The 18,877-nt window shown below is 42.9% G+C and overlaps 1 protein-coding gene across 1 annotated transcript in view; it reads left to right on the forward strand.

Moving 5' to 3' along the window:
- Positions 1-18,877, forward strand: part of CCBE1 (collagen and calcium binding EGF domains 1) — a 381,954-nt gene that overhangs the window by 347,332 nt on the left and 15,745 nt on the right. Inside the window, exon 6 of the mRNA XM_073584790.1 lies at positions 11,435-11,538. Within this exon, the coding sequence (XP_073440891.1) occupies positions 11,435-11,538 (104 nt within the window). The remainder of the gene's footprint in view (positions 1-11,434; positions 11,539-18,877) is intronic.

An 18,877-nucleotide genomic window follows, 5' to 3' on the forward strand; every position in this document is an offset into this window, starting at 1 on the left:
ACCTCTGCGTCCCCCATTCTTCTATATACCAGACCTCTCCATCCCCCATTCTTCTATATACCAGACCCCTCTGTCCCCCGTTCTTCTATACCAGACCCCTCTGTCCCCCGTTCTTCTATATACCAGACCTCTGCGTCCCCCATTCTTCTATATACCAGACCTCTCCATCCCCCATTCTTCTATATACCAGACCCCTCCGTCCCCCATTCTTCTATATACCAGACCTCTCCGTCCCCCGTTCTTCTATATAAACTATATACCAGACCCCTCCATCCCCCCGTTCTTCTATACCAGACCCCTCTGTCCCCCGTTCTTCTATACCAGACCTCTCCGTCCCCCGTTCTTCTATATACCAGACCCCTCTGTCCCCCGTTCTTCTATATACCAGACCCCTCCGTCCCCCGTTCTTCTATATACCAGACCTCTGCGTCCCCCATTCTTCTATATACCAGACCTCTCCATCCGCCATTCTTCTATATACCAGACCCCTCCGTCCCCCGTTCTTCTATATACCAGACCTCTCCGTCCCCCATTCTTCTATATACCAGAGCTCTCCGTCCCTCGCTCTTCTATATACCAGACCTCTCCATCCCCCATTCTTCTATATACCAGACCTCTCCATCCCCCCGTTCTTCTATATGCCAGACCTCTCCATCCCCCGTTCTTCCATATACCAGACCTCTCCATCCCCCCCCGTTCTTCTATATACCAGACCTCTCCATCCCCCCATTCTTTTATATACCAGACCTCTCCGTCCCCCCCATTTTTCTATATACCTGACCTCTCCATCCCCCCGTTCTTCTATATACCAGACCTCTCCAACCCCCCGTTCTTCTATATACCAGACCTCTCCGTCCCCCGTTCTTCTATATACCAGACCTCTCCATCCCCCCCATTCTTCTATATACCAGACCTCTCCATCCCCCCATTCTTCTATATACCAGACCTCTCTGTCCCCCCCGTTTTTCTATATACCTGACCTCTCCATATCCCCGTTCTTCTATATACCAGACCTCTCCAGCCCCCCGTTCTTCTATATACCAGACCTCTCTGTCCCACGTTCTTCTAAACACCAGACCTCTCTGTCCCCCGTTCTTCTAAACACCAGACCTCTCCATCCCCGTTCTTCTATATACCAGACCTCTCCGTCCCTCGTTCTTCTATATACCAGTCCTCTCCGTCCCCCGTTCTTCTATATCTCCAGACCTCTCTGTCCCCCGTTCTTCTATATGCCAGACCTCTCCTTCCCCCATTTTTCTATATTATTATTATTATTATTATCTATTTATAAAGCACCATTGGTTCCATGGTGCTGTACATGAAAAGGGGTTACATACAAGTTACAGATATCACTTACAGTAAACAAACTAACAATCACAGACTGATATAGAGGGGAGAGAGGACCCTGCCCTTGCGGCTTACATTCTACAGGATGGTGGGGAAGGAAACAGTAGGTTGGGAGGTTGCTGTAGCTCCAGTGATGGTGAGGCGGTAGCTCCAGTAGTGGTGAGGAGGCAGCGGGGATCATTGCAGGCTGTAAGCTTTCCTGAAGAGGTGAGTTTTCAGGTTCCGTCTGAAGGTTCCGAGTGTGGTTGGTAGTCTGACGTGTTGGGGCAAACATTTCCAGAGGATGGGGGCTATTCAGGAGAAGTCTTGGAGGCGGTTGGGTGAGGAGCGAATACCTGTGGAGGAGAGAAGGAGGTCTTGGGAGGAACTGAGATTACGTGAGGGAAGATATCTGGATATTAGTTCAGCGATATATGGAGGAGACAGGTTATAGATGGCCTTGTTGGTCAGTATTACTAATTTGAATTGGATATGCTGAGGGAATGGGAGCCAGTGAAGAGATTTGCAGAGGGGAGAAGCAGAGGGGTACCGAGGAGAGAGAGATGAATTAGTCGGGCGGCAGCGTTGAGGATGGACTGGAGAGGTGCGAGGGTGTTAGCAGGGAAGCCACAGTATAAGATGTTGCAGTAGTCGAGGCGGGAGATGATAAGGGCATGCACAAGCATTTTAGTAGATTGAGAGTTGAGGAAGGGACGGATTCTGGAAATATTTTTCAGCTGGAGGCGACAGGAGGTGGAGAGAGCTTGGTGTGCGGTTTGAAGGACAGGGCAGAGTCAAGGGTTACTCCAAGGCAGCGGACCTCTGATACAGGGGAAAGCCGTGTTGTCGTCAATTGTTATAGATAGGTCGGGTAAGGAAGATCTGTGAGATGGGGGAAAGATGATCAGTTCAGATTTGTCCACATTGAGTTTGAGTAAGCGAGAGGAGAAGAAGGAGGATATGGCTGATAGACACTCCGGGATTCTGGACAGCAGAGAGGTGACGTTTGGGCCAGAGAGGTAGATTTGAGCATCATCGGCATAAACGTGGTACTGGAATCCATGGGACTTTATGAGTTGCCCTAGGCCAAGTGTATAGGTTGAGAAGAGTAGGGATCCTAGAACAGAGCCTTGAGGGTGGGATGAGGAGGTAGTGTGGGAATGGGAGATGCTGAATGTGCGGTTGGAAAGGTATGATGAAATCCATGATAGGGCAAGGTCTTTGATGCCAAAGGAGGAGAGGATTGGTCAACTGTGTCGAAAGCAAAGGACAAGTCGATTGTCCATTGGCTTTTGCTGTAAGTAGGTCGTTAATAATTTTGGTCAGGGCTGTCTCAGTGGAATGATGGGGACAGAAACCAGATTGTAGATTGTCAAAGAGAAAGTTAGATGAGCAGTTGGAGGAAAGTTCAGCGTGGACGTGCTGTTCCAGGAGTTTGGAAGCGAATGGGAGCAGTGATATTGGGCGATAGCGCTGCTGGGTCAAGGGTTGGCTTTTTAAGGATAGGCGTGATTATAGCATGTTTGAAAGCAGAAGGGAAGGTACCAGAAGTTAGTTATAGGTTGAAGAGGTGGGTTAGGGATGGGATAAGAGTGGTGGTGAGGTTGGGGAGGAGGTGGGATGTGATAGGGTCAGGTGCACAAGTGGTGAGGTGTGATTTGGAGAGAAGATGAGCAAGCTCCCCTTCAGTGATGTTAGATAGGGAGGTTATGGGGTTTGGGTATTGGTCTGGTATACAAAGGGGTTGTGGTGGTTGAGCAATAAAGACTTGCCGTGTTTGATCTATCTTGTTTTTGAAGTGTGTGGCAAAGTCCTCGGCAGAGATTAGGGAAGTCGAAGGGGGCAGTGGTGGGCGGAGGAGGGAGTTAAAAGTATTGAACAACTATGTGGGGTTGTGGGATAAGGAAGATACAAGGGATGTAAAGTAGGCCTGTTTAGCAGAGGTGAGGGCAGATTTGAATGCGAGTGATGCTTGTTTGAGTGCAGTGAAGTCGTTTTGCGAATGCTCTTTCTACCAGTGCCGTTCTGCAATTCTGGATGCTTACAGAAGCTTTTTAGTGATGTTATTGTGCTAGGGTTGTCGATTGATTCGTCGCACTCTGTTATGCATGACAGGGGTGACCGAGTCGATAGCTAATGCAAGAGAGGCATTGTAGAAACTAGTGGCAGTGTTTGTGTCGTGGAGTGAAGCTATGGAGGACAGTGGTAGAATAGAGTCAGAGAGTGTGCGAGTGTCTAGATGTGCAAGGTTTCTGCGGGGGTGCGGCGCATGTTGCTGGACATGTGTGACAGGTGAGGAGGACAGGGATTAGAAAGTGAGTAGATGGTGGTCAAATAGAGGGAGAGGGGAGGTGGTGAAGTTAGATAGGGAGCAGAGACAGGTGAAGACCAGGTCTAATGTGTGTCCTTCTGTGTGGGTGGCTGAGGAGGACCAATGGGTAAGTCCAAAAGTGTCACGTGCCGCAGGATACACCTCCAGCAGGGCGAATTTCAATAATGACACGTGCACCTGGATACACCGCCTCCAGCAGGGCGAATTTACAGAGTAAAGGGGAACACCGAGGAAACAGTTAAAGAGGGTGTGCCCTGCACTAGGGAATGGGGACGTGGAGACCTCCTGCACTCCCCTGAGGCAGTGTCCCTGCACTCCTAGCGTTCCCTATACAGGTTCCTCACCTGTCGCCGAGCTGGATACCTCAATCCCTAGCTCGCCCTGCACCTATCCCTTACTAATGCGTTGGACGGTGCAGAAACTAATCACACCACTGCACTAATACACACACGGAAAAATATAACAAACAGGGAAAACACCACTTGGCTTTGCTCTGTGCTATTGGTCCCAGCAACAGAGTATGAATTCAGCTTCCACCTGAAGCTACTACAGCAGAGCTCTGACTGAGCTGCAAGGAACTCCTCTCTATAGCTCCTTCCTTCAGCAAACTTGGTTGGAAATGACCAATATCACCAACAGTGAATGAGACCACCTGCCACTCCTTTATAGGAAGGAGCCAGGTTCATCACCTGCTTAGTAATTACATGTAATAACGCTAGCGACCACCGGGGGCAAAACTAGCACTAAAGAAACCACCGTGTAATAACCCCAGCGGCCACCGGGGGCAAAACTAGAACTAAAGAAACCACAGTGTAATGACCCTAATGACCACCGGGGGGTAAAACTAACTTTAAGCCAACAGCTTAAAGGAAAAAAAAGGTTATTTGTGCAAAATCTGTCACATTCCAACCTGGATCATGACAAAAAGTTGATGTAAGGGACAGGAGTTTGGAGGCTGACGACTTGTGGGTGTGAATGGGGATGTTGAAGTCACACATGATGATGGTGGGAATGTCAGCAGAGAGAAAGTGAAGGAGTCAGGTGGAGAATTGGTCAATAAAGGCAGTGGTCGGGCCAGGAGGTCGGTATATGCCACTTGGAGGTTGGAGGGAGAGTAGATGCGAACAGAATGGACTTCAAAAGAGGGGAGGATAAGGGAGGGAAGAGGTGGGATTGGGTTGAAGGTGTAGTTGGAAGAAAGGAGAAGGCCCACTCCTCCACCATGTCTGTTGCCAGGACGAGGAGTGTGGGTGTAGTGGAGGCCGCGTGACATAGCGCAGCAGGGGAGGCAGTGTAGGAGGGTGTCAGCCATATTTTGGTGAGGCCAAGGAAGGTAAAATTATGAGAGGTAAAGAGGTAGTGAATCACATGGTGTTTATTGCAGACAGAGTGGGCATTCCAGAGTGATCCAGAGAGTGGGAGCAGGGTGGTGGGCGTCAAGGGTACGGATTTGAGGTGGGAAAGATTTGGGGTGTTTATATCGGGTTGGGAGCGATAGAAGGGGGTAATAATGGGAGGTATGAGCTGTGGGGGTCCAGGGTTGGGAGATATGTCACCAGCAGTGAGGAGAAGCAGAGAGAGGGAGAGCATGTTTTGTGTTTTATTAGGAGAGATCTGAGGTTGAGGAGCAGGTCAGTGGAGGAGGTCAGATGGGATGGCAAGAGGGAAGCAGAGATTATTACTTGGATAGAGAGTGCTGGGGTTTGCAGATAGCGAAGAAGAGTGAGGAGTAATGGAGCAAAACTGTTAGAGTGTATCTCAGCATGGTGAGAGTAAGTGTTGAGGAAAGAGAGATTTAGTACATATAAATCCAGTGGTTAGTTGTAGCTTCTGTTCACTTCTGGCTCATTTCTGGCTTATTTCTGCTGTTATCCTCAGAGACATCCTTATAGAGACAGACCGAGGTCCAGACAGACCTGTGACTCTGAATTTATAACAATCTAACTGCACATGAAAAAGGCCAAGTGTGATCAGGAGGGAAGAGCAGCAGGGAGACTGGTCACAGACACAGGAGACGATTAATTAGACGTCAGAAGAGAAAATGCAAAAGGAGATACAGTTGTGGCCAAAAGTATTGACACCCCTGCAATTTTGACAGATAATACTCAGTTTCTTCCTGAAAATGATTGCAAACACAAATTCTTTAGTATTATTATCTTCATTTAATTTGTCTTAAATGAAAAAACACAAAAAGAATTGTTCTAAAGCAAAATTGGATATAATTCCACACCAAACATAAAAAAGAGGGTGGACAAAAGTATTGTCACTGTTCGAAAAATCATGTGATGCTTCTCTAATTTGTGTCATTAACAGCACCTGTAACTTACCTGTGGCACCTAACAGGTGTTGGCAATAACTAAATCACACTTGCAGCCAGTTGACATGGATTAACGTTGACTCAACCTCTGTCCTGTGTCCTTGTGTGTACCACATTGAGCATGGAGAAAAGAAAGAAGACCAAAGAACTGTCTGAGGACTTGAGAAACCAAATTGTGAGGAAGCATGAGCAATCTCAAGGCTACAAGTCCATCTCCAAAGACCTGAATGTTCCTGTGTCTACCGTGCGCAGTGTCATCAAGAAGTTTAAAGCCCATGGCACTGTGGCTAACCTCCCTAGATGTGGACAGAAAAGAAAAATTGACAAGATATTTCAACGCAAGATTGTACGGATGTTGGATAAAGAACCTCGACTAACATCCAAACAAGTTCAAGCTGCCCTGCAGTCCGAGGGTACAACAGTGTCAACCCGTACTATCCGTCGGCGTCTGAATGAAAAGGGACTGTATGGTAGGAGACCCAGGAAGACCCCACTTCTTACCCCGAGACATAAAAAAGCCAGGCTGGAGTTTGCCAAAACTTACCTTGAAAAAGCCTAAAACGTTTTTGAAGAATGTTCTCTGGTCAGATGAGACAATAGTAGAGCTTTTTGGGCAAAGGCATCAACATAGAGCTTACAGGAGAAAAAAAGAGGCATTCAAAGAAAAGAACTCGGTCCCTACAGTTAAACATGGCAGAGGTTCCCTGATGTTCTGGGGTTGCTTTGCTGCCTCTGGCACTGGACTGCTTGACCGTGTGCATGGCTTTATGAAGTCTGAAGACTACCAACAAATTTTGCAGCATAATGTAGGGCCCAGTGTGAGAAAGCTGGGTCTCCCTCAGAGGTCATGGGTCTTCCAGCAGGACAATGACCCAAAACACACTTCAAAAAGCACTAGAAATTGGTTTGAGAGAAAGCACTGGAAACTTCTAAGGTGGCCAGCAATGAGTCCAGACCTGAATCCCATAGAACACCTGTGGAGAGATCTAAAAATGGCAGTTTGGAGAAGGCACCTTTCTAATATCAGGGACCTGGAGCAGTTTGCCAAAGAAGAATGATCTAAAATTCCAGCAGAGCATTGTAAGAAACTCATTGATGGTTACCGGAAGCGGTTGGTCACAGTTATTTTGGCTAAAGGTTGTGTAATCAAGTATTAGGCTGAGGGTGCCAATACTTTTGTCTGGCCCATTTTTGGAGTTTTGTGTGAAATGATCAATGTTTTGCTTTTTGCTTCATTCTCTTTTGTGTTTTTTCATTTTAGACAAATTAAATGAAGATAATAATACCAAAGAATTTGTGTTTGCAATCATTTTCAGGAAGAAACTGAGTATTATCTGACAAAATTGCAGGGGTGTCAATACTTTTGGCCACAACTGTAGATCCAAATGGACAGATAAGGCCAATTGTGTGTTAGCATCAAGGAAATAAGGTGAGAAAGCAGCCAGTGGACATACCAGTAATAGCAGAAAGACACAGGGTGATTGGGATCAGGAAAGATGGGTTATGGTATTGCAGCAGCCAGTGGACATGCCTGAGGGTGAAACAGATCGATTGTCGGATTGATAATGATAATGAAGCATAGTAATAATAATAATGAAGCATCTATAGCAGAGAGTTATTTGTCTGGCATATTTCTATATTCTATATGCCATTTCTATATACCAGACCTCTCCGTCCCCTTTAACCTATATACCAGACCACTCAGTCTTTCATGCACAGGCCTCTCTATCCCCGCTCTTCTATGTATTGTTTTAATTTATGTCTCTGTAATCTGTAATATACTTGGTGGAAGTGTTGTGCCTTAGATAATTCCAATCCCAGGAGTTTAATCTTTTCAATGTAGCGGTGAACACAGAGCTTTACATGTACATATGTGGATAGAAAGAGGAACGTTTGTCTACTACCCCATTGATGCTCATGCGATGCGAGTGCCCAATTTAAAAAAAAAAATCTAATAAAATTTAAGGAATTAAATGTTTATTAATGGGGGTTTTTTTGTCCAAAAAAAAGTGTTCTCTTTTAATCTCTACTAAAAAAAAAATGTATCATAGCGTAAAAAACTTTTGTCTTCTGAAGGTGCTGGTGTATGCTATGTTACTACACGATATCATTCATTTTATATAATACTTTAATAGTATACCATAGCAATAATATTACAATGTATTGCAGAGGAGATCAAGCAATCACAGGTCCAAGTTAATTAAAGAAAATAATTAAAATGTAAATAAACAGAAAAAAATAAAAAATATTAAAAAATAAAAAAACTCAAAAGAATAAAAAAAAAACATTTCAATCACATCCCATTTTCTTAAATATAAATGTAGAAATTTAAAAGATTAAAGGAAGTGAAATGTAAAATATGTATGTGTGTATATATATATATATACAGTGGGACAAAAAAGTATTTAGTCAGTCAGCAATAGTGCAAGTTCCACCACTTAAAAAGATGAGAGGCGTCTGTAATTTACATCATAGGTAGACCTCAACTATGGGAGACAAACTGAGGAAAAAAAATCCAGAAAATCACATTGTCTGTTTTTTTTTCATTTTATTTGCATATTATGGTGGAAAATAAGTATTTGGTCAGAAACAAAATTTCATCTCAATACTTTGTGATATATCCTTTGTTGGCAATGACAGAGGTCAAACGTTTTCTGTAAGGCCTCTTTCACACATCAGGTTTTCGCCGTCAGGCGCGATCCGGCGCTTTTGACAGAAACCGGATCCGGCGAAATGCAATGCCGGATCCGGTTTCCCCCCCATTGACTTGCATTTGCGCCGGATCGCGCCGGATGGCCATGCGTTTCATCCGGTTTTCGCCGGATCCGGCAATGTGTCGCGATCCGGCGTCTGGAAAAAACGGCTACTGTAACGTTTTTTGTCTCCGGCGAAAAAGCCGGACACGCCGGATCCGGCGCGTCCGTCTTTTTACACAATGAAAGCCTATGAGCGCCGCAATGCGCCTGATCCGGCGAAAGCCGGATCCGGTGGCCGGGTCCGGTTTTTTTGGTCTGAGCATGCTCAGTAGCTCTGCCCACTACAACCTGTCAAAGAAGGGCTGTAGGAACATGCTATATATAGTTTTCCAGTAGCCAATCCCGTTCGGAAGGCCACAAGGGTCAATTTTAAAAACCAGATCCGGCGTAATCCGTCGAAAAACGGATAGAAAAACGGATGAACCGGATGAGACGGATCCGGTTTTGTCTGTCAAGAACAAGACGGATCCGGCAGAAAACCGGATCCGGCACATCAGGTTTTACAAAACATTTGCCGGATCCGGCATTCCGGCACGACGCCGGATCGCGCCTGACGCTGAAAACCTGATGTGTGAAAGTAGCCTTAGTCTTCACAAGGTTGCCACACACTGTTGTTGGTATGTTGGCCCATTCCTCCATGCAGATCTCCCCTAGAGCAGTGATGTTTTTGGTTTTTCGCTTGGCAACACGGACTTTCAACTCCCTCCAAAGGTTTTCTATAGGGTTGAGATCTGGAGACTGGCTAGGCCACTCCAAGACCTTGAAATGCTTCTTACGAAGCCTCTCCTTTGTTGCCCTGGCGGTGTGCTTTGGATCATTGTCATGTTGAAAGACCCAGCCACGTTTCATCTTCAATGCCCTTGCTGATGGAAGGAGGTTTGCACTCAAAATCTCATGATACATGGCCCCATTCATTCTTTCATGTACCCGGATCAGTCGTCCTGGCCCCTTTGCAGAGAAATAGCCCCAAAGCATGATGTTTCCACCACCATGCTTTACAGTAGGTATGGTGTTTGATGGATGCAACTCAGTATTCTTTTTCCTCCAAACACGACAAGTTGTGTTTCTACCAAACAGTTCTAGTTTGGTTTCATCAGACCATAGGACATTCTCCCAAAACTTCTCTGGATCATCCAAATGCTCTCTAGCAAACTTCAGACGGGCCCGGACATGTACAGGCTTAAGCAGTGGGACACGTCTGGCACTGCAGGATCTGAGTCCATGGTGGCGTAGTGTGTTACTTATGGTAGGCCTTGTTACATTGGTCCCAGCTCTCTGCAGTTCATTCACTAGGTCCCCCCACGTGGTTCTCGGATTTTTGCTCACCGTTCTTGTGATCATTCTGACCCCACGGGGTGGGATTTTGCGTGAGCACCAGATGGAGGGAGATTATCAGTGGTCTTGTATGTCTTCCATTTTCTAATTATTGCTCCCACAGTTGATTTCTTCACTCCAAGCTGGTTGGCTATTGCAGATTCAGTCTTCCCAGCCTGGTGCAGGGCTACAATTTTGTTTCTGGTGTCCTTTGACAGCTCTTTGGTCTTCACCATAGTGGAGTTTGGAGTCAGACTGTTTGAGGGTGTGCACAGGTGTCTTTTTATACTGATAACAAGTTTAAACAGGTGCCATTACTACAGGTAATGAGTGGAGGAAAGAGGAGACTCTTAAAGAAGAAGTTACAGGTCTGTGAGAGCCAGAAATCTTGATTGCTTGTTTCTGACCAAATACTTATTTTCCACCATAATATGCAAATAAAATGAAAAAAAAACCGACAATGTGATTTTCTGGATTTTTTTTTCTCAGTTTGTCTCCCATAGTTGAGGTCTACCTATGATGTAAATTACAGACGCCTCTCATCTTTTTAAGTGGTGGAACTTGCACTATTGCTGACTGACTAAATACTTTTTTGCCCCACTGTATATATATATATATATATATATATACATATATACAATAACATTTTTTGTATAAATATATGTATATATATATATATATATATATATAAAATTTTAAAAAAATCACTTCCAGTTTCCCTAATCGTAAATGGAAAACTCTAAAAAGAGTGGACATATTTAGTATGGCTCCATGCAAAATTATCAAAAAAAATATTTAAAAAATCTGTCTCATGGGGAGGATGCCAAAATGAAAAAAAAAAAAAATAACAAAATATTAAAATTATTTTTTTCTTACTTGGCATGAGCAAAAATTGAAAAATTACATATCAGAAAGAGAGGAAGAAGATCTCAAAATAGTATAAATAAAATCTATTGCTCAAGCATTGAAAATGTTTTTGGAAGGTGTTTATTTTTCGTTTTTGTTTTTTTTTTTTTTAAGCAAGAAAGAAAACTATAAATTTGATATCACGATAACTGTACAAAAAAAAAATTAGCAGGTAATTTTAACCGAAAAGTAAACATTGCAAAAACCAAGACCTAGAGAATGAAGAATGAAATATAAATTTTTCTTCGCTCCGTCCCACTTGGATATGTTTTCCCGTTTTCATTATAAAAGAAGGAAAAAGGAATGATGTCCTACAAATTTTCGAATTGTCGCACAAAAATAAAGCCCCACATGGCTATGCTGATGGAAAAACAACAGGTTTATGAAGTTAAGAAGGAGGCAAAAAACTAACAAAATAAATGAAAAAACATCTGAAACAGTAATGAGTTTATTCCAGTCTAACAAACATTTCTTTATTTACAGGAGAATTTGAGCAATCAAACAACGTGCTGAAACCCGGAATTTGCTCAGATACTTGTAAAGAATTTCACCAAATAAAACAGACTGTCTTACAGCTAAAGCAGAAGGTACATGATCAATCCCATACACCGTCCACCAAGCCGAGGCAAATGTATATGAAGTATGCACTGTATTGTATTATAGCAGTTATATTCTTGTACATAGGGGGCAGTATTATAGTAGTTATTTTCTTGTACATAGGAGCAGTATTATAGTAGTTACTGTATATTCTTGTACATAGGAGCAGTATTATTGTAGTTATATTCTTGTACATAGGGGCAGTATTATAGTAGTTATATTCTTGTACATAGGAGCAGTATTATAGTAGTTATTTTCTTGTACATAGGAGCAGTATTATAGTAGTTATATTCTTGTACATAGGGGGCAGTATTATAGTAGTTATATTCTTGTACATAGGGGCAGTATTATAGTAGTTATTTTCTTGTACATAGGAGCAGTATTATAGTAGTTATATTCTTGTACATAGGAGCAGTATTATAGTAGTTATATTCTTGTACATAGGAGCAGTATTATTGTAGTTATATTCTTGTACATAGGGGCAGTATTATAGTAGTTATATTCTTGTACATAGGAGCATTATTATAGTAGTTATATTCTTGTAAATAGGGAGCAGTATTATAGTAGTTATATTCTTGTACATAGGGGCAGTATTATAGTAGTTATATTCTTGTTATAGTAGTTATATTCTTGTACATAGGGGCAGTATTATAGTAGTTATATTCTTGTACATAGGGGCAGTATTATAGTAGTTATATTCTTGTACATAGGAGCATTATTATAGTAGTTATATTCTTGTAAATAGGGAGCAGTATTATAGTAGTTATATTCTTGTACATAGGGAGCAGTATTATAGTAGTTATATTCTTGTACATAGGAGCAGTATTATAGTAGTTATATTCTTGTACATAGGAGCAGTATTATAGTAGTTATATTCTTGTACATAGGGGCAGTATTATAGTAGTTATATTCTTGTACACAGGAGCAGTATTATAGTAGTTATATTCTTGTACATAGGGGGCAGTATTATATTAGCTATATTCTTGTACATAGGGGGCAGTATTATAGTAGTTATAGTCTTGTACATAGGGGGCAGTATTATAGTAGTTATATTCTTGTACATAGGAGCAGTATTATAATAGTTATATTCTTGTACATAGGAGGCAGTATTATAGTAGTTATATTCTTGTACATAGGAGCAGTATTATAGTAGTTATATTCTTGTACATAGGAGCAGTATTATAGTAGTTATATTCTTGTACATAGGAGCAGTATTATAGTAGTTATATTCTTGTAAATAAGGACAGTATTAGAGTAGTTATATTCTTGTACATGGGGCAGTGTTATAGTAGTTATATCCTTGTACATAGGGGCAGTATTATAGTAGATATATTCTTGTACATAGGGGTAGTATCATAGTAGTTATATTCTTGTACATAGGATCAGTATTATAGTAGTTACATTCTTGTACATAGGGGCAGTATTATAGTAGTTATATTCTTGTACATAGGGGCAGTATTATAGTAGTTATATTCTTGTACATAGGATCAGTATTATAGTAGTTATATTCTTGTACATAGAGGCAGTATTATAGTAGTTATATTCTTGTACATAGAGGCAGTATTATAGTAGTTATATTCTTGTACATAGGGGCAGTATTATAGTAGTTATATTCTTGTACATAGGGAGCAGTATTATAGTAGTTATATTCTTGTACATAGGGGCAGTATTATAGTACAGTAGTTATATTCTTGAACACAGGATCAGTATTATAGTAGTTACATTCTTGTACATAGGGGCAGTATTATAGTAGTTATATTCTTGTACATAGCGGCAGTATTATAGTAGTTATATTCTTGTACATAGGATCAGTATTATAGTAGTTATATTCTTGTACATAGAGGCAGTATTATAGTAGTTATATTCTTGTACATAGGGACAGTATTATAGCAGTTATATTCTTGTACATAGGAGCAGTATTATAGTAGTTATATTCTTGTACATAGGAGCAGTATTATAGTAGTTATATTCTTGTACATAGGAGCAGTATTATAGTAGTTATATTCTTGTACATAGGAGCAGTATTACAGTAGTTATATTCTTGTACATAGGAGCAGTATTATAGTAGTTATATTCTTGTACATAGGAGCAGTATTATAGCAGTTATATTCTTGTACACAGGAGCAGTATTATAGTAGTTATATTCTTGTATATAGGAGCAGTATTATCGTAGTTATATTCTTGTATATAGGAGCAGTATTATAGTAGTTATATTCTTGTACATAGGGGGCAGTATTATAGTAGTTATATTCTTGTACATAGGAGCAGTATTACAGTAGTTATATACTTGTATATAGGGGAAGTATTATAGCAGTTATATTCTTGTACATAGGAGCAGTATTATAGTAGTTTTATTCTTGTATATAGGAGCAGTATTATAGTAGTTATATTCTTGTATATAGGAGCAGTATTATAGTAGTTATATTCTTGTACATAGGGGGCAGTATTATAGTAGTTATATTCTTGTACATAGGAGCAGTATTATAGTAGTTATATTCTTGTACATAGGGGACAGTATTATAGTAGTTATATTCTTGTACATAGGGGCAGTATTACAGTAGTTATATTCTTGTATATAGGAGCAGTATTATAGTAGTTATATTCTTGTACATAGGAGCAGTATTATAGTAGTTATATTCTTGTACATAGGAGCAGTATTATAGTAGTTATATTCTTGTACATAGGAGCAGTATTATAGTAGTTATATTCTTGTACATAGGAGCAGTATTATAGTAGTTATATTCTTGTACATAGGAACAGTATTACAGTAGTTATATTCTTGTATATAGGGGAAGAATTATAGTAGTTATATTCTTCTACATAGGGGCAGTATTATAGTAGTTATATTCTTGTACATAGGAGCAGTATTATAGTAGTTATATTCTTATACATTGCGGCAGTATTATAGTAGTTATATTCTTGTATATAGGGGCAATTTTTATTGTACAAAACCAACAAACACAATTAAAATAAACAGAATTCTTCCTTAATACAAAACATAAATTCTCATGAATGTATCAGACAATAATTACAGAACTAAATTAATACATTAGGAATAAAGGTAACTTAGAGTTCACTCCTGTGGAAGGAAGAATATGAAATAAACACTTTTAGTAACACGATCATGTTATTATTCCACAGACACATTTCTCCATAGTTTCTTATTACTCTGACTTTTCTTTATCTCTTACACTCTTATCCATCTGAACTCGGACAGTATCTTTGTGGCTGCGGTGACGGGATGGAAGGGCTCGCTGTGGAGGGACACTCGGGTTCTCATGTGCCAGTGCTAATACTTAATGGTGGTAATGATCAGGTACATTGTCCCCCTGTCGATGTTACCGTCAGTGGATGGGACACCATAGACAATGTCAGGGTAATTCAAGGAAAGCATTCTGGGGATTTTCAGCTTGGTCGATACTTCCGTCCATATTTCCCTACCTCCCCAGCAATCACAAATAAAATGCTCCATGGTTTCCTCCTGCTGACAACCAAGGGGACAGTTCCAATCCGAAACACTTAAATATTTTAAGTTCCCCCTCACAAAGAGCTTCCCATGTAGCGACAGCCAAGCAATGTCAAAAACTTTGCTGGAAGTCGCCTCCCGTTGAGGAATCGGAGACTGTCCTGAAGGGTCCTGGTGGCACAATCCCTTAGGGCCAGTGGAGAGTGGAAGAAAGTCCTACAGATATGAGCACACAGATCTTTCCTCGTATTACTCTCAATGTAGGACCTCTCCAGTCCCCACTTCCTGGCACACTTCAGACCATATTCCAGATACTGGGGAAGGTGGTCACCTGTCCATCTCCTCCTTTTGAGACTGCCGCCTGGCACCCAAGATTCCGCAAAAGGCAATATCCAATACCTGATACTATTCGCCCACAGGGAGCTACTGTTTGAATCCATGCTCCCAAAATTTACTTTCAGAAACAAGGAGTCAAAGAAAACCCTTGGATTTAACATATCCAGCCCGCCCTCACTCCGCTGTAGGTACGTTATACCCCTCTTTATCAGGTTCATCCTGTTCCCCCACAAGAGCTGGAAGAACAGGCTGAAGAGCCTCGCTGAGAAGGATTCTGGCAAAGGAAAAACGACAGAGACATACAGGAAGAAGGGGACCAGGTAAGTCTTCAACATAGCAACCCTTTCTCTGTATGTCAGCCTCCAGTTCTTCCATCGCTGAACCTTTGCATTTCCGGTCTCCAATTTTTCCTCCCAATTTAGGCTGGCATTATCTTCCCTCCCAAATTTAACCCCTAAGATCTTAATATGGGTGGCGGCCTTAACAAACTGCGGCAGATCAAAGTCTGGGTCAGATTGCAATGTCCACAGAGCTTGACTCTTCTCAAGGTTGACCAGAGACCCGGAGGCCTCTGAGTAACTTCTGATGGCCGCAGACAACATCTGCACCTCATGAGGATTAGATATCACCAGCATCACATCATCCGCGTAGGCAACCACCTTCAGAGGCAAGCAGTGGGGGACCAGCACCCCCCAAAAGTTACACTCCTGCAGTGACCTCAAAAACGGGTCTATGGCAAAACCATACAGGAGTGGACTCAGCGGGCAGCCCTGTCTCACCCCCGCCTCAACTCCAAAAGTGCCACCCTGCCAACCATTAATCAGAGGAAAGCTCACCGCCTCTCTGTACAAAGTCTTCAGCCAATCCACAAATTGTCCTGGAATACCGTACTTTGACAAAGTGGCCCACAGATAATCATGATCAACACTGTCAAAAGCTTTAGCCTGGTCCAGACTGACAACATATCTCCCACACTGCAGAGCTTTACATCTCTCAAACATCTCCCGTATCGAGATGACCGCTCCAGAGATGTTCCGCCCTTTTACCGTGCCAAACTGAGAGCCTACCAACAGTGCCGGGGACAAACAGACTAACCTAGAAAACAGGATCTTTGCCAGAATCTTCCTGTCAACATTCAAGAGGGCAATTGGCCTCCAGTTCTTGATGTCGCTCGGCTCCTTACCTTTAGACAGCAGAATTAATGAGGACACGCTCATGGATGGGGGCATCAGGTGATTTTCTAGACAATTTTTGTAAACATCCACAAGAATTGGAGCCAGGAGGTCTCTGAATTTCTTATAAAATTCTGCTGTTATACCATCCGGACCTGGTGCCTTCTTCAGATGTAACTTATCAATGGCCTCCTTAACCTCCTCCACCATTAATTCTGCTGTCAAAGGAGAAAAGTCCAGATCATTAGTATCAGGCGTTGGAGTTGCCTCCAAGAATTGAGTCATTTTATGTTTATCCAAAGCCTTCCTCTGAAAAAAGTCAGTATAATAAGATTTCACAACCCCCAGGATACCCTCCCGAGATTCCTGCAATACACCCTGGGAGTCAATGAGACCTGTGACCAATTTATTGGCCACCCGCTCCCGGCAATTCTCAAAGGGATCAGGTGCCCCTAAGACCCCATAATCTCGTTCAAGAACCAAGGAGGTATACCTGCTGTACTGATACTGCCTTATCTCAGATTTCAGCCGGTCGATCTTCTCTTTGTTACCCCCGCCCTCCGAATAGAGTGACTCCAATTCTTTGCGCAGCCTTATGTACTGGCTATACTTACTCCTGCCTTTCTTAACTGACAGTCTCTTCAAGAGGTATCTGATATCATCCTTGACGTCCTCCCACCAGTCGGCCATGTTGTCATAGAAGTCCACTCTCTCTAGATGACCCTGCAAAAGGGAGTGGACACAACTATGGACAGAGACCTCATGGAGGAGGCTAGAATTGAGTCTCCATAACCCCCTACCAACATCAGCTCGCTTAGTGGCCCTCAGGCAGAAATATAGGGCAAGATGGTCTGAGTATGGGACGACTCTCTCACTCATGGCACCAATGACTTCCATGGGACTTACAAAAGCCAGATCTATTCTACTGCCTCTATTGGAGCAGGAATAGGTTAATTTTGGCTTTCGACCTCCCCGTTTAAAGACGTGACCTAATCCGGCCTGCAGGACTATGTTATTCAAGATCCTACCATCCCTCGTCATGGTTCCACCTGAGGAGCTGTCACCTGATGTCAGTATGGCATTAAAGTCCCCCGCCATTATCACTGGAAGAGAGGTGAACAGATAAGGCTTGACATCATTAAATAACTGTATCTTGTCAGTCACCGTCTGTGGCCCATAGATGTTAATAAGCCGGAGTCGCCTCCAATGGACAGTGACTTCCAGGACCAGACACCTTTCCATAACCACCTCCGTCATCCTATGTACTGTCACATCCCTGGTGTTAAACAGAATGGCGACCCCGGCGTACGGCTCCACAGCCAGTGACCAAAAAGAGGGACCAGACCGCCATTCCCTCTCAGCCTCCCTCATGAGCCCCTGAGTCGTCAGCCGCGTCTCCTGCAGAAAGATGACATCTGCGTCCAGGTATCAGAGATGGTCATAGACAGCGTGCCTCGTCCTCCTCACCTTAATGCTGTTCACATTACTGGATGATATTTTTAATGAGAAATCCGCCATCACAATACCACAACAGAGGAGCAGAGATGTAAAAGCCATCATGATAAGTCTGGGTCACAGATGTTCTGACTACAGCCGGTCTCCATGTCAGACTGTATCTGAGTGTCAGCAGGTACGGGCTTCCGTTTCGTAGGGGGATGGTCCGCTATGTCCCTGTCATACTCAGTCTCTATTCTTTTTATCTCTTCCTCCAAGTCCCCATCAGACTCAGACAAAACATCAAACTTATTGGACACGACCATCACACCTGCCGAACTCTGGACTTTTTTCCTGCCACCCTGGCTAGTGACATACTCCTCCTCAGGTTTACGGGAGGTCTTGTCCTTTTTTTTCCTTTTTACCTGATTACAGCCACTTTCTTCAGCTAGAGATGGTGATACCGAAGCAGTGGCTGTATGTGGCTGCTGGACCTGAGGGACGACCTCCATGCTCCCCTCTGTACCCTCTGTGCAAAGCTGCTCTGATGTTACCTGAGCGGACCCCTGGTGGACCTCTGACCTGGTCAGTACTGTCCCTGACATTAAAGCCTCCTCCTCCTGAGCCTCTGTCCTTGTCACTAACTCCTCATCAGGAAGGAGCTTGCATATATTGTGCCAGGCATCTGGACAGTCCCTGTGAGGGTGGCCGACCTCTCCACAGAGGTTGCACTTGATGTTCTGGCAATCTGCCGCTAAGTGGCCGACTTCCCCGCACAGGCTGCACTTTACCAAGGTACAGGTGTTTGCCAGGTGACCCACTTTACCGCACTTAAAACACTTTCGTGGCTGCCCAGGGTAGAAGCAAACTCCCTTCTCCCTCCCGATAAAGAAGGAGTTGGGTAAGTGAGCCGTGATGTTG

This window comes from Dendrobates tinctorius, unplaced genomic scaffold (assembly GCF_039654945.1).
Source record: "Dendrobates tinctorius isolate UK_male_01 unplaced genomic scaffold, ASM3965494v1 ptg000085l, whole genome shotgun sequence".
Classification (NCBI taxonomy): domain Eukaryota; kingdom Metazoa; phylum Chordata; class Amphibia; order Anura; family Dendrobatidae; genus Dendrobates; species Dendrobates tinctorius.